The sequence below is a fragment of the Vipera berus genome (genome assembly GCF_964194415.1).
Source record: "Vipera berus genome assembly, chromosome: 2".
NCBI classification, from domain to species: Eukaryota; Metazoa; Chordata; class Lepidosauria; order Squamata; family Viperidae; genus Vipera; species Vipera berus.
Window position 1 is genome coordinate 807371 of NC_138203.1, and position 12160 is coordinate 819530.

Here is a 12160-nt window from a genome sequence, read left to right on the forward strand (position 1 = left end):
TGCAGCAGGAATGTTGCTTAATCCTGCTTTAACTGGCATGTCAGCACAAAACATAGTTTTCAACAAATTTAATTTCTAACGTTTGACACAATTTCCTGACGCTTAGGACAATCAATGAGTGGAACGACTTGCTTCCAGAAGTTGTGGGTGCTCCAAACACTGAAGGTTTTCAAGAAGAGACTGGACAGCCATTTGCCTCAGATGGTATACATCAGGGGTAGGCAACCTTGGCCCCTTCATGACTCATGGACTTCAACTCCCAGAATTCCTGAGCCAGCACGGCTCAGCTTGGAAACCTCTCCATTTCTCCTCAGCATGGCTGGCTCAGGAATTCTGGGAGTTGAAGTCCACGAGTCCTAAAAGAGCCAAGGTTGCCTACCCCGGTAGAGGGTATCCTGCTTCAGCAGGAGGTTGGACTAGAAGACCTCCAGGGTCCCTTCCAAACTCTTAGCCTGTTACACGATTCTTTTAGGAATAAGCCAGATTTCAAATTCATAGGTCACGTTCTTCAAAAATGTGGACAGTCTCAGGATCATTTAAGGCAAGGGTTCCCAATATACGGTCTGCAGCCTAGTACTGGGCCGTGGCCTATTAGCCACCGGGCTGCAGGAATAGCTGGCGCCACTCACGGTAGCGCTGCTGCGCGGGGGCTAGTAGCCCCGTTTGCACATGCGCGGGGGTGCTAGCAGCCTCTTTGCGTGGGCATCGGCGGCCCATTTGCACATGTGCTTGGGCACCAGCACACCACCGTGGGTGCGCAGAGCCTGCTTGTGCATGTGCCCATGCACTAGCACTGCCGTGCACGCAGCCTTTTGCGCACGCTGATTTCCCTTTCCTTCTGGGCTGCCAAGGTGGATAGATTGGGGAGCTCTGATTTAAGGTCAGCAAGAGGCTCCTGGTGAGTGTAGGAACAGCGATGTCACATGTAGCTTTACGGCAGCAAAAGAAGCCAGCGGAGATGGCTTGCAGAGGACCACTTTCTCAAACATAAAAACAAACACAAAATTGCTCTTTTCTTTTTCTTGCTGGACTTACCCAAGGCCACCTCGGTCTCCGCTTTGACATAGTCAAAGTAAAATGCTGTTGCTATTTAAAGGTTGTGTAAATACATTTAAATCTTGTCCTCTTTGCTCGAAAAAGGCTCCCGGGCTAATATCTCAAAGCAAAGCCAATCTACCCGCATCCAAGTATTATTTAAAACTTAATTTTCCTTGTCTTAATTTTGCCAGACTTCGTGTCGCCTAGAAACAATCCTTTCACAATTAGTTTTCTGTTGTCCCTTTTCTCTATTGCCAACTGGTGGTGTTGGACAATTATTTTCATCCAATGCCCCGGTTCGAGCTTGCACGCTTAGCGCCGTACAATGCAGCCGCTGTAAAACCCTGCAAAAGCTGCGGCAAAATTCAGGAGCCTCATTTGAAAACCAGGCAACATCGCCGTTGCCCTTTGCAGCCTCGTTAGCTAAATTCTTGAGCTTCTGTAATGGAGCAACAACAATTTTATACGTCTGAATATTTATGAGGAAGAACTCGCCTACCATCCCACCTTGTGATGATGACACCTGGATGAAGAGAGTTTAAAAGGGCCTTCTTCTGGGCAGCTGTTTGTTTCCGTGGCCAGAGAGTCCACGTGCCTCAAGCAATTGGATAATAATAATAATAATAATAATTAATAATAATAATAATAATAATAATAATAATAATAATAATAATAATAAGAAGAAGAAGAAGAAGAAGAAGAAGAAGAAGAAGAAGAAGAAGAAGAAGAAGTAGTTGGAAGGGACCTTGGAGGTCATCTAGTCCAACCCCCTGCTCAGGCAGGACACCCTCTACCATTTCAGACAAATGGCTGTCCAGTCTCTTCTTTAAAAACTTCCAGTGTTGGAGCATCCACCGCTTCTGGAGGCAGGAGGCGGTTCCACTGGTTAATTGTCCTCCCTGTCAGGAAGTTTCTAAACGATGGCAGAGCCGGTGCTCAGGGAGAATGCCTTCTCAACCACTCCAACCTTGGCAAAAGTGCTTGCCACCAGAAGGAGCATAGCCCAGAGGGCACCTTCAAGAATTAACACAGCCAGGAAACGTGGCGCCTGTTAATTCTTCTTCCCCCCCCCCCCTGACATCTTCCTTTCTCACTCCTTTCTCCTCCTCGGTTGTCTTCCCTTGTGCATTAGCAGCTTGTTCATTTCTTTATGTATTTAAGTGGATATCTACAGATACAGATAGTCCTTCACTTAGGACCACCAAAGCGCCCAAACTTTCCATTGCTAAGTGAGACAGTTGTTAAGTGAGTTTTGCCCCGTTTTACGACCTTTCTTGCGCAGTGGTTAAGTGAATCACTGCAGTTGCTAAGTTAGTGACATGGTTGTTAAGCGAATCCGGCTTCCCCCCATCGACTTCGCTTGTCAGAAGGTTGCAAAAGGGGATCACGTGACCCCGGGTCCCTGCAACCGTCATAAATGCGAGCCAGTTGACAAGGGTCCAAATATTGATCATGTGACTGGGGATGACCATGAGGACTGCAGCCGCAAGTGTGAGAAACGGTCCTACGTCACATTTTTCACTGCCATTGTAACTTCAAATGGACATTAAACAAAATGTTATAAGTGGAGAACTGCCTGCAGTTCTCAACTTATAACTGTAATTGAGGCTGGAGTTACAGTTATTAGCCATGCTGTTAAGTGGATCACCCCCTGACCATACCCCATTTTATGACCTTGTTTGTGGCCATCATTGGGTGAATTCATTGTCCACACTGGGCATTTTTTTTGCCCAAAACTGAAAGTAAGCACAGGTTTCTGCCCCCCCTCCAAAATGTAAATCCTTGATCATGTGACTGTGGGACACTGCAAATGGTGATAAATGTAGGCCGGTGGCTGAGGGCCCAAAATGCGATCATGAGACCGGAGGTGGGGGGTGGGGAGCGGTGGCCATCAGAACGAATCCTGGGGAGGTCTGTTGTAACTTCAAACAGTCACTAAGCAGTCAGTCATAAGTCAAGGACAGGGGACTTCAAACTTGGCCCTTTTACGACTTGTGGACTTCAACTCCCAGAATTCCTCAGCCAATTCTGGGAGTTGAAGTCCAGAAGTCGTAAAAGGGCCAGGTTGGCTTCATCTAGGCCAAGGGTCTTCAAACTTGGCCCTTTGATGACTTGTGCGTGCCTGGCTGAGGAATTCTGGGAGTTGAAGTCCACAAGTCGTAAAAGGGCCACGTTTGAAGACCTCCCATCAAGGACTACCTGTGTGTGTGTTTTTGTACAGTGCCACCAACGGGCCTGGGGCTGGGTGCCCATTGCAGGCAGGCCTTTCTCTCGAGGAATTTGACCTGTGCAAAATTTAACAGCTGAGAAACGAGGAACAAAGGAAAACTGAAGGGCAAAATGGCTCCACCGGAAGGCCTCTTCAAATCTAGAAGGCCCGCAACAATGACAGAAGCGTTTTAAAATCCTTAGTGACCTTTTCTTTAAAAACCAGGCCAAGCATCCTCCCCGCTCCTCAAAAACTCCCCCTGCCCTCAAATCTCCCTCCAGTTCCCTGTTCACAGGAGACAAATTCTCCTCTGCCAAGTGGAAGGGAGGGAATTTTAGCACATTTTTAATCTCTTCCAGCATCCCGGTTCCCACAGTGGCCAGCCAGATGCTTCCATTTTTGAACGCCGTGGTTTGGCAAATGGGTCAGCTTTTGACACACAACCGTGGGCCAGCTTTGTGTGCAGCGCAATTAAGTGCTTCACGGTTATAAATTTTCCAAGGAAGGCGTGTCATGTCTAATTCTAGCAGTCTCTAAAATATGTTTTCAGCCATGAACATTTGACATATGTTATAAAATCTGATCTCTGGTTGGAGATGATTGATTATCTATAACTTCCGGAAATAAATGGTCAGAATTGACCTTTTGCATTGAGAGGATGAAGGTAAAATAACGATGTGTTTTCAAAATGAAAAGAAAAGCGGTGGGACTTTTAATAGCTTATTTATCCTAGGGTGGTCTGATGTATTTGCTGAAAATTCAATTTCAGAATTCTTTTTTATTCAGGAAAATAGGCTATATTGGTTTTTTTAAAAAGCCATGCAGTTTCTAGCTCCTGTATTTTTGCAGAATCTGTCAGATTCTGATAGGAACTTCTAGACTGGACTGAACTGAGACACGAGAGGAAGAATAACAACTTTTTAGCTCTCTTTAGGTGGGATTTACGTTTTGAAATGAGATTAAGAGATTACTGGCAACTTTTCTGCTGGCTGGGAGATTCTGGGAGTTGAAGTCCACACATCTTAAAGTTTCCAAGTTTGAAAAAAACACTGCTCTAAATGGATGTGTATTTTGAATAGAAATCCATTTGAAAAATCCACTGTCGTGCTTGCAAATTCAGTGCTTGCTTCTCTGTTGTCTGTACAGTTAACCAACTACTCGAGGCTACTATGCCTGTGGCGTGTCTGATGGGACCATTCTAGAATGACATATTTATTCTGGGATGTTGGATTCAGTTTTTCATCTCTCCAGCAAGAGCTCCTTTTTACCCATTTCCATGGCAATATCTTCCTCCAGCTGGTTTACATGAAAAGTTATCATAACCACATTTCACTTTGTATGCACTTTTCCTGACGTGTACTTTTCACAAATTTCTTGTAATACAACTTTAGAGAGCGGTACAAACTGCTGTCCTAAAACATACGAAGAATGGCTCCAGGAATTGGGCATGTCCAGTCTAATAAAAAGAAGGACCAGGGGTGACATGACAGCAGCCTTCCAATCTCTCAGGGGCTGCCCCAAAGAAGAGGCAGTCAAGCTATTCTCCAAAGCGCCTGAAGGCAGGAGAAGAAGCAACGGATAGAAACTAATCAAGAAGAGAGAGAAGCAACCTAGAATTAAGGAGAAACTTCCTGACAGTCAGAGCAATTAACCAGTGCAACAACCTGCCTCCAGAAGCTGTGGATGCTCCAACACTGGAAGTTTTTAAGAGACTGGACAGCCATTTGTCTGAAATAGCATAGATCTCCTGCATGACCAAGGGGGTTGGATTAAATGACCTTCAAGATCCCTTCCAACTCTGTTACTGTTACTGCTTTTCATAAAACATGGCTTGCTTTTCTGCACATAAGGAAAAAAAACATGTAATTGATAGGCTGACCAATATGTTTAATATACCATGAAGTTACTAAAAAAAAATACCCCTGTGGAACTGTGATCGTGGCATGATCCAGAGAGTTCTCTTATGTTCATCTCTGTCCTTACAACTGACAGACCTCTTTCTTCATTTTCAAATTTGCACTCTGGAATTGAGAGTCTTAATTTAAGGAGGCAGCGGTAAGCTTATAGCTGTGCCATGTAATGAAGAGTCTCATAATGCCATGCATTCAAGCAATATTCAGTATTTAATTTGGGGGCTGGTGTCTTCTCTTTGGTCAGTTTGGGAACTGAGTCTCCCCCTCCCCTAAAAAGAAAAAAAAGCTTAAAAGTTACAGGTACGGTATTCTCTCATAATACAATGACTTGTTTTTTGCTTGTGGCTATAGGTTGCATGCCTACTTAATTACTTACCGGTATTTAATATGCAGTTCCGTATGCTCCTAATGTTTAGGTCAGGGGTAGGCCACCTTGGCTCTTTTATGACTGGTGGCCTTCAACTCCCAGAATTCCTGAGCCAGCATGGGGGAAACTATGGCCCTTTCGTGACTGGTGGACTTCAACTCCCAGAATTCCTGAGCTAGTATGGCTCAGCTTGGAAACCTCTCCCTTTCCCCTCACCACGGCTGGCTCAGGAATTCTGGGAGTTGTAGTGCACGAGTCATAAAAGAGCCAAGGTTGCCTACCCCTGGTTTAGGTGAGTTCCCTGTTGGCTGGTGGTTATTACTGATCAGTAACCCATATCAGGGAGGTTGTATGTCTGGTCTCAATTTGTATAGAACAGGTTTTCTTTGAGTTTAGCTTCATTCTTGATGACTACTTGGACTCATCCATGTAATCTTGGCAATACTACCAAAGAGGTTTGCTTCTGGCTTCTTTCAGGAAGGTTTTTTTTTAAAAAAATTACCAGTTCTTTACTTTTACAAAATTACATTTAAGCTCAAATGTCATTCAGTTATTAAACAAAATGGATTTGAGGAGTGTAAAACAGATATTTCTCTTTCTCTTCCTTTAGCTGGCTTGTGGACAGTCTTTACGCTGGGAGGTGTAGGAAGCAAGCGAGCATCTCAGCAAGAAGAGTCTTCACCTCTTGCTAATCAGAGTCTGTTGTTGCTGCTCATCTTAGTAAATCTGACCGATGCTGCAGATACACCCAACCCTTATAAACAGTCGGTCGTGTCCTTCAAGAACACACAAGGTATGCATCCTTTCAAAAGTGCCAATTTCCTGGAAATTTTCCGGGAAATACACCAGTGTCCCGACTTTCATCAGTTGAGCTAAATGATGATTTGGCTAAAGAAAAGCATCACAAAAAAGAGTATAGGGCTGTTTTGACTCCCTCGCTGAACCACACTTTTAGGTTGGTTGTATGTAAAAAAAAATGTGGTCTATCTTCTCTGGAGGAGTTGCACTGCCTCTTAGACATGGGCAAGATCTCACTTAATAACTGTCTCCCTTAGCAACAGAAATTTTGAGCTCAATTTTGGTCATAAGTTGATTACTACCTGTATTCTCCTTTATTGGTACACTGTACTTAAAGATTACTTTTCAAGAAAAGAAGGTTACTATTTTTTAAATTAAGTTTCATTGTGGGGATAATTGTAGCAGAAGACATATATTAGAAATTTATACAGAGAAGTGTGTTTACATGTAAAATTTAAAGATAATGACTCAGCATGCTACAAACATTTTAGAGCCAACCCTAATTTACGTGTAAGTGACTTCTCTTGGGGAAATGGTCAAAAGTCCATTTAAGTTGCATAGTCTTCAAACTTAAACCTTGCTTGTAAGATAAATAATGAGTGAACGTACTGTAGGAAGAATTGGTGGTTTGGAGAAGACTTCTTTCTGTGTTCATTTTCCCTATAAATTCCTTTCCCCTTTTAATTTTTTTTCCTCTGTCTGAATATCAAAATAGGAATTCAGCTCCAGTAGCTAGGAAATGGCTGAACAGGAGGCAATTTTCAGGGGAGACTCATTCGTTGCAGGAACTCCCCCCCCCCCCAACCTTTATTTCTCCCACCAGTGCCCTCTCTGTCTCTATGCATGTTTTAGTTTCACAAATAAGGGAGCTGCGAATACATCCTTGTGGAGGGATAACGTGCAGTTCCTCCCTGGCCTGAGTCAGACCCATTGCCCTGTATAGTCACAAGCTGCCTTCTTCTCTAGTTGGGCCAGCTCTTCCAGCTAATCGGTGTTGTCAGATCTACCGCCTGATAGCCTTTAATCAGAGGTAACAGAAATGGCAGTCCTGCTTCTTGTAAAACCTCACTGGGAGATTGACAGTTGTTGATCACTTGGAAGGTTTTAGGATGGTTCAATGAAAACAGATTAGATTCTTTATTTTAAATCACTCTTCCATCTGTGGACGTGAGGTGGTCTCTAATCATATCAGTCCCTCCTATGAATGCAGAGCCAATAAATATGAAATAGCTCCCTAACTCTATGGTGATGGACAGAGTCTCTGAAAAGGGCAAGGCCAAACCCTGTGGGTCCGCAGACTGAGTCACACCATGAAGGCTAACCTCATTTTATTGGAACCAGATGGGAAGAAAAGTAGAAAAATGAGTCAAAAGGATTGCATTTTACTGTACACCGGGTTTGATGTTGTTTGTTTTCTTCCAGATAGCACGGCTCTGTCTTCGCCAAATCCTCATGCTTTCCAGATCAACTTTAATAGTTTGTACACCACATTGTGTGAGCAGCAAAACTCTGACCATGCCACCCTCCTCTTGTACAGCCTTTTGCACCAGAACAGCAACGTTCGAACATATATGTTGGCCCGGACAGATATGGAAAACCTGGTAAATATTTTGTCCTGCGCGCAACTAATCAAATACAAAAATCTAACAGGAAGTCTTGCGCGTGAAAGGCTGGCTTTTGAATTGCTGAGAGAACGGGGCGCCAGAACTTGTGAATGAAGTGATTATAGGCAGCAGCTGATGGGTTTTAGAGTAGGTGGGGATTTGTGGGTGCTGGGTATGTTCAGTTATGACGGGGGAAATCAAGACTCTGGTCCCTTCTCAGCCATCGAATCTCATTTGGGATCTTTAGGCCACCCACCTCACAGGTTAGGATTACGTTATATTGCAGTGAAAGCCACCCAGAGCTCTTGGGAAAAAATAGGTCAGGGGGTCTTCCAACTTGGCCCTTGGATGACTTGCGGACTTCAACTCCCAGAATTCCTCAGCCAGGCACGTGTGCCTGGCTGAGGAATTCTGGGAGTTGAAGTCCGCAAGTCATCCAAGGGCCAAGCTGGAAGACCCCTGAAATAGGGAATACAAATCTAGCGAATAACTCTCATGACTTACTCTTTCTGTACCTGTAACCAGCATCGTTTCTCAGCAGGCTCAAGATTAACTCGCCCTTCTGAGGTTGGTAAAATGAGGACCCGGATGGTTGAGGGCCACATGTGCTGACTCTGTAAACCGCTTAGGGAGGGCTGTAAAGCACTGTGAAGCGGCATATAAGTCTTAAGTGCTGTTGCTATTGCCCTAAGCTATGGCTGTTCACTCAAGCCTGCTTCACGTAGTCCTTGACTTAGAACTGCAATTGTAAGGGGGGAGGGGGGGAGACGTCGGATCTTCGAAATTGGGTTGTGTAAGTCCCATTTTCGGGATCTGCCATAATTCTGAATGGGCGCTAAGCAACCAATCATAAGGACTGCCTTTATTTGCTAAATGACTTTAAATGGAAAAACTATTCAAATCCGTCCCCACCCGCCTTTATTTATTTATTTATTTTTAAAAAATCCCCTTTTCTATGAAGTATCCTTGACACAACGTTGGGTTATTTCTTGGCTTCTGAATCCTACTTTATGTTTTGCCACAGTTTGGCTTTCTCTGACTTACTTTTTAAAAAATAATTGCAAATGTTTGTTTGGCGACTAAACGTGGGACCGGCAACTCAATCCTTAAGCCAATTGGGTGGGGTGTGTTTATTTGTTATTGATTATGTCCTACCTTTATTATTTTTGTAAAGAACCCCAATATACATAATTCCCCTTCTTCCTCCTATTTTCCCCACAACAACAGCCCTGTGAGGTGGGTTGAGCTGAGAGAAAGGGACTGGCCCAAAGGCACCCAGCTGGTTTTTGTGCCTAGGGCAAGACTAGAACTCAGTCCCTTGGTTTCTAGCCTGGTGCCTTAACCTTGGCAACTTTAAGACTGGTGGACTTCAGCTCCCAGAATTCCTCAGCCAGCTTTGAAGTCCACAAGTCCCTGCCTTAACCTCTCTAGACAAAACTGTGTTAAGTTTTTGGCTAAAATCAGGAGAATATTAAAACCTGGGTTTTTTGTTACAATCATCCTAATAGTAATTTGCCCTTATCTCGTATTTTTTTTTCCTTCTTGAGGTTTTGCCAATTCTTGAGATTCTTTATCATGTTGAAGAAAGGAATTCACATCACGTTTATATGGCACTGATAATTTTGTTAATCCTTACTGAAGATGACGGCTTCAATCAATCCATTCATGAAATTGTAAGTTACGGTCTATTCAGAAGGCACGGATGATTAATTGAACACAAAATAATGAGCAAAGGTCTGTCTTAATGAAGAGGAGTGTAAATTTTTATGCATGAGTTGGACGTCTATTTTCTCCATACAGCTTTTTTTTTTAATGAATTCTCATTTACTTTTCTTCTTGTAGCTTTTATTCCAAATACTTTTCGGAAGTACTCGTTGCTTTTAAGATAGATAGACAGGCAGGCAGGCAGACTGACCTTGTGCCTGTTTTAAAGGAGGAACAAAGGACAGACATTATGCAGACGAGCGGGACTGTTTTGGGAGGAAACTCGTATCTGTCTCTTAAGCTCTTCCTCTCGAGTTCCTTTTTTGGAAGGAGCCAGGCCTCCCCGGAGGCTTCTTTACTTCAAGCAGCCTTGGACCGGCTTTGGTCCTGTGGTCAAAAAGAGGAAAAATAAAAACAATCCCTTATTCCGGTGGGGTTTTCCCTTCTCCCTTTGGTTGCCCCTCCCCCTGTTTTGTTGCCTGTTAGGAGCCCTTGAGTTTGTTTTCCTCTTTTTGGGGGGGCTTCTCGACCCCCATTTATCGACTGGGAGTTTAGACTGGTTTTGGTAGGGACCATTTCACAAATCACCGATTATGGGGACGCTTCACCTCGCAACCACAACCGGGCCCAACGTTTCCACTGCTAAGCGAGACAATCGTTAAGTACGTTTTGCCCCGTTTTATGACCTTTCTTGCCACCGTTGTTAAATGAATCACTGCAGTTGTTAAGTTAGTCACACGGCTGTTAAGTGATTCTGGCTTCATTGACTTTGCTTGTCGGAAGGTCACAAAAGGGGATCGATCACGTGACCCCAGGACGCTGCAGCCGTCATAAGTACAGGCCAGTTGCCAAGCATCTGAATTTTGATCACCTGACCGTGGAGATGCTGCAACGGTCATAAGTGTCAAACGCGGTCATAAGTCACTTTTTTCAGTGTCGGCGTTGCAACTGTAACTGTATACAGGCCCTTATTTCAGCTCCCTCAAGAAAGCCACAAACATTTTTTTTAAATGTTTTTTTTTCTTTAAAAAACAACTTTCTTAAAGCCAATGCAATTGTAGGCTGCATTAACAGGGAAAGAATTAAGATCACGTAAAGTACTGTATTAGTACCGCTTTATAAAGCCTTAGTGAGGCTACACTTAGAACATTGTATCCAATTTTGGCCAAAATAATATAAAAAAGATGTTCAGACTCTAGAAAGAGTGGCAGAGAAGAGCAACAAAGAGGATCAGGGGGCTGGAGGCTAAAACATTAAAAGAACGGTTGCTGGAATTGGGTATGGCTACTTTAATGAAAAAAAGGGACGTGGTGGCTCAGTGGGTTAAGATGCTGAGCTTGTCGATCAGAAGGTCGGCAGTTTGGTGGGTCGAATCCCGAGTGCCGCGTAACAGAGTGAGCGGCTGTTACTCGTCCCAGCTTCTGCCAACCTAGCAGTTCGAAAGCACGTAAAAATGCAAGTAGAAAAATAGGGACCGCTACGGTGGGAAGGTAACAGCGTTCCGTGCACCTTTGGCGTCTAGTCATGCCAGCCACATGACCACGGAGACGTCCTCGGACAAGCGCTGGCTCTTCGGCTATGAAACGGAGATGAGCACCGGCCCCTAGAGTTGGAAATGACTAGCACGACTAGTGCGGGGGAACCTTTACCTTCACCTTTAGTTTAATGAAGAGAAGGACGAGGGGTGACATGATAGAGGTCTTCCAGTATCTCAGGGGTTGCCCCAAAGAAGAGGGCGGTCAAGCTATTCTCCAAAGCACCCAAAGGCCAGACAAGAAACAATGGGATGGAAACTCATCCAGGAGAGAAGCAATCTGGAGCTAAGGAGAAACTTCCAGACAGTGAGGACAATTAACCAATGGAACAACCTGCCTCCAGAAGCTCTGAATGCTCCAACGCTGGAAGTTTTTAAGAAGAGATCGGACAGCCATTTGTCTGAAATAGTTTCTCCTGCCTGAGCAGGGGGCTGTACTAGATGACCTCCAAGGTCCCTTCCAACTCTGTTACTCTGTCAATGTGCCCAGAAGATCCTTGTTTGAAATAAAAAGGTGACTTAGGACTCTTTCGAAAGAAGATTTGAAAATGCAAGTTCCTCCCTTGGAACAGGAGCGATCTCTGCTCCTGTTTATTTCTTCTGTTTATTTGTTTACTGAGGCGGATATGCTGCTCCAGGGAAACAGGGTGCTGGGTGCCTTACAGTTCCAGATCCACTCTGCAAAGTAGAAGCATAGTAACACTGCAGGGGTGTAACAGAAATAATCACATTTTGCACCAAGGAAAGCCAGCCATAATGACCACCGCTCTCGTCTTCCGGAAGCTCCCGGCCCCTTTTTCAAAAGGTTTTCCGCGGCTTTCCAAAATCCTCGGCTTGAGTCTCGACTTTATAGATATTGGGAATGGTCAGTGATATTTAAAAAATAGTGGAGCATAATTTTCTTTGGGGAGAGCTTCTGTGTTGCATTTCTCGTCTGTGGATCTACACGTGTTAATTTAAGCAGGATTCAGATTAATAGGAGGACCGAATTCG

General features: G+C 44.2%; 1 protein-coding gene across 5 annotated transcripts in view; it reads left to right on the forward strand.

Moving 5' to 3' along the window:
• Positions 1-12160, forward strand: part of DYM (dymeclin) — a 237098-nt gene that overhangs the window by 92310 nt on the left and 132628 nt on the right. For all 5 annotated transcript variants that reach the window (XM_081319258.1, XM_081319257.1, XM_081319260.1 and 2 more), the window contains 3 exons: positions 6138-6320; positions 7748-7926; positions 9477-9602. In XM_081319258.1, the coding sequence (XP_081175384.1) occupies positions 6138-6320; positions 7748-7926; positions 9477-9602 (488 nt within the window). The remainder of the gene's footprint in view (positions 1-6137; positions 6321-7747; positions 7927-9476; positions 9603-12160) is intronic.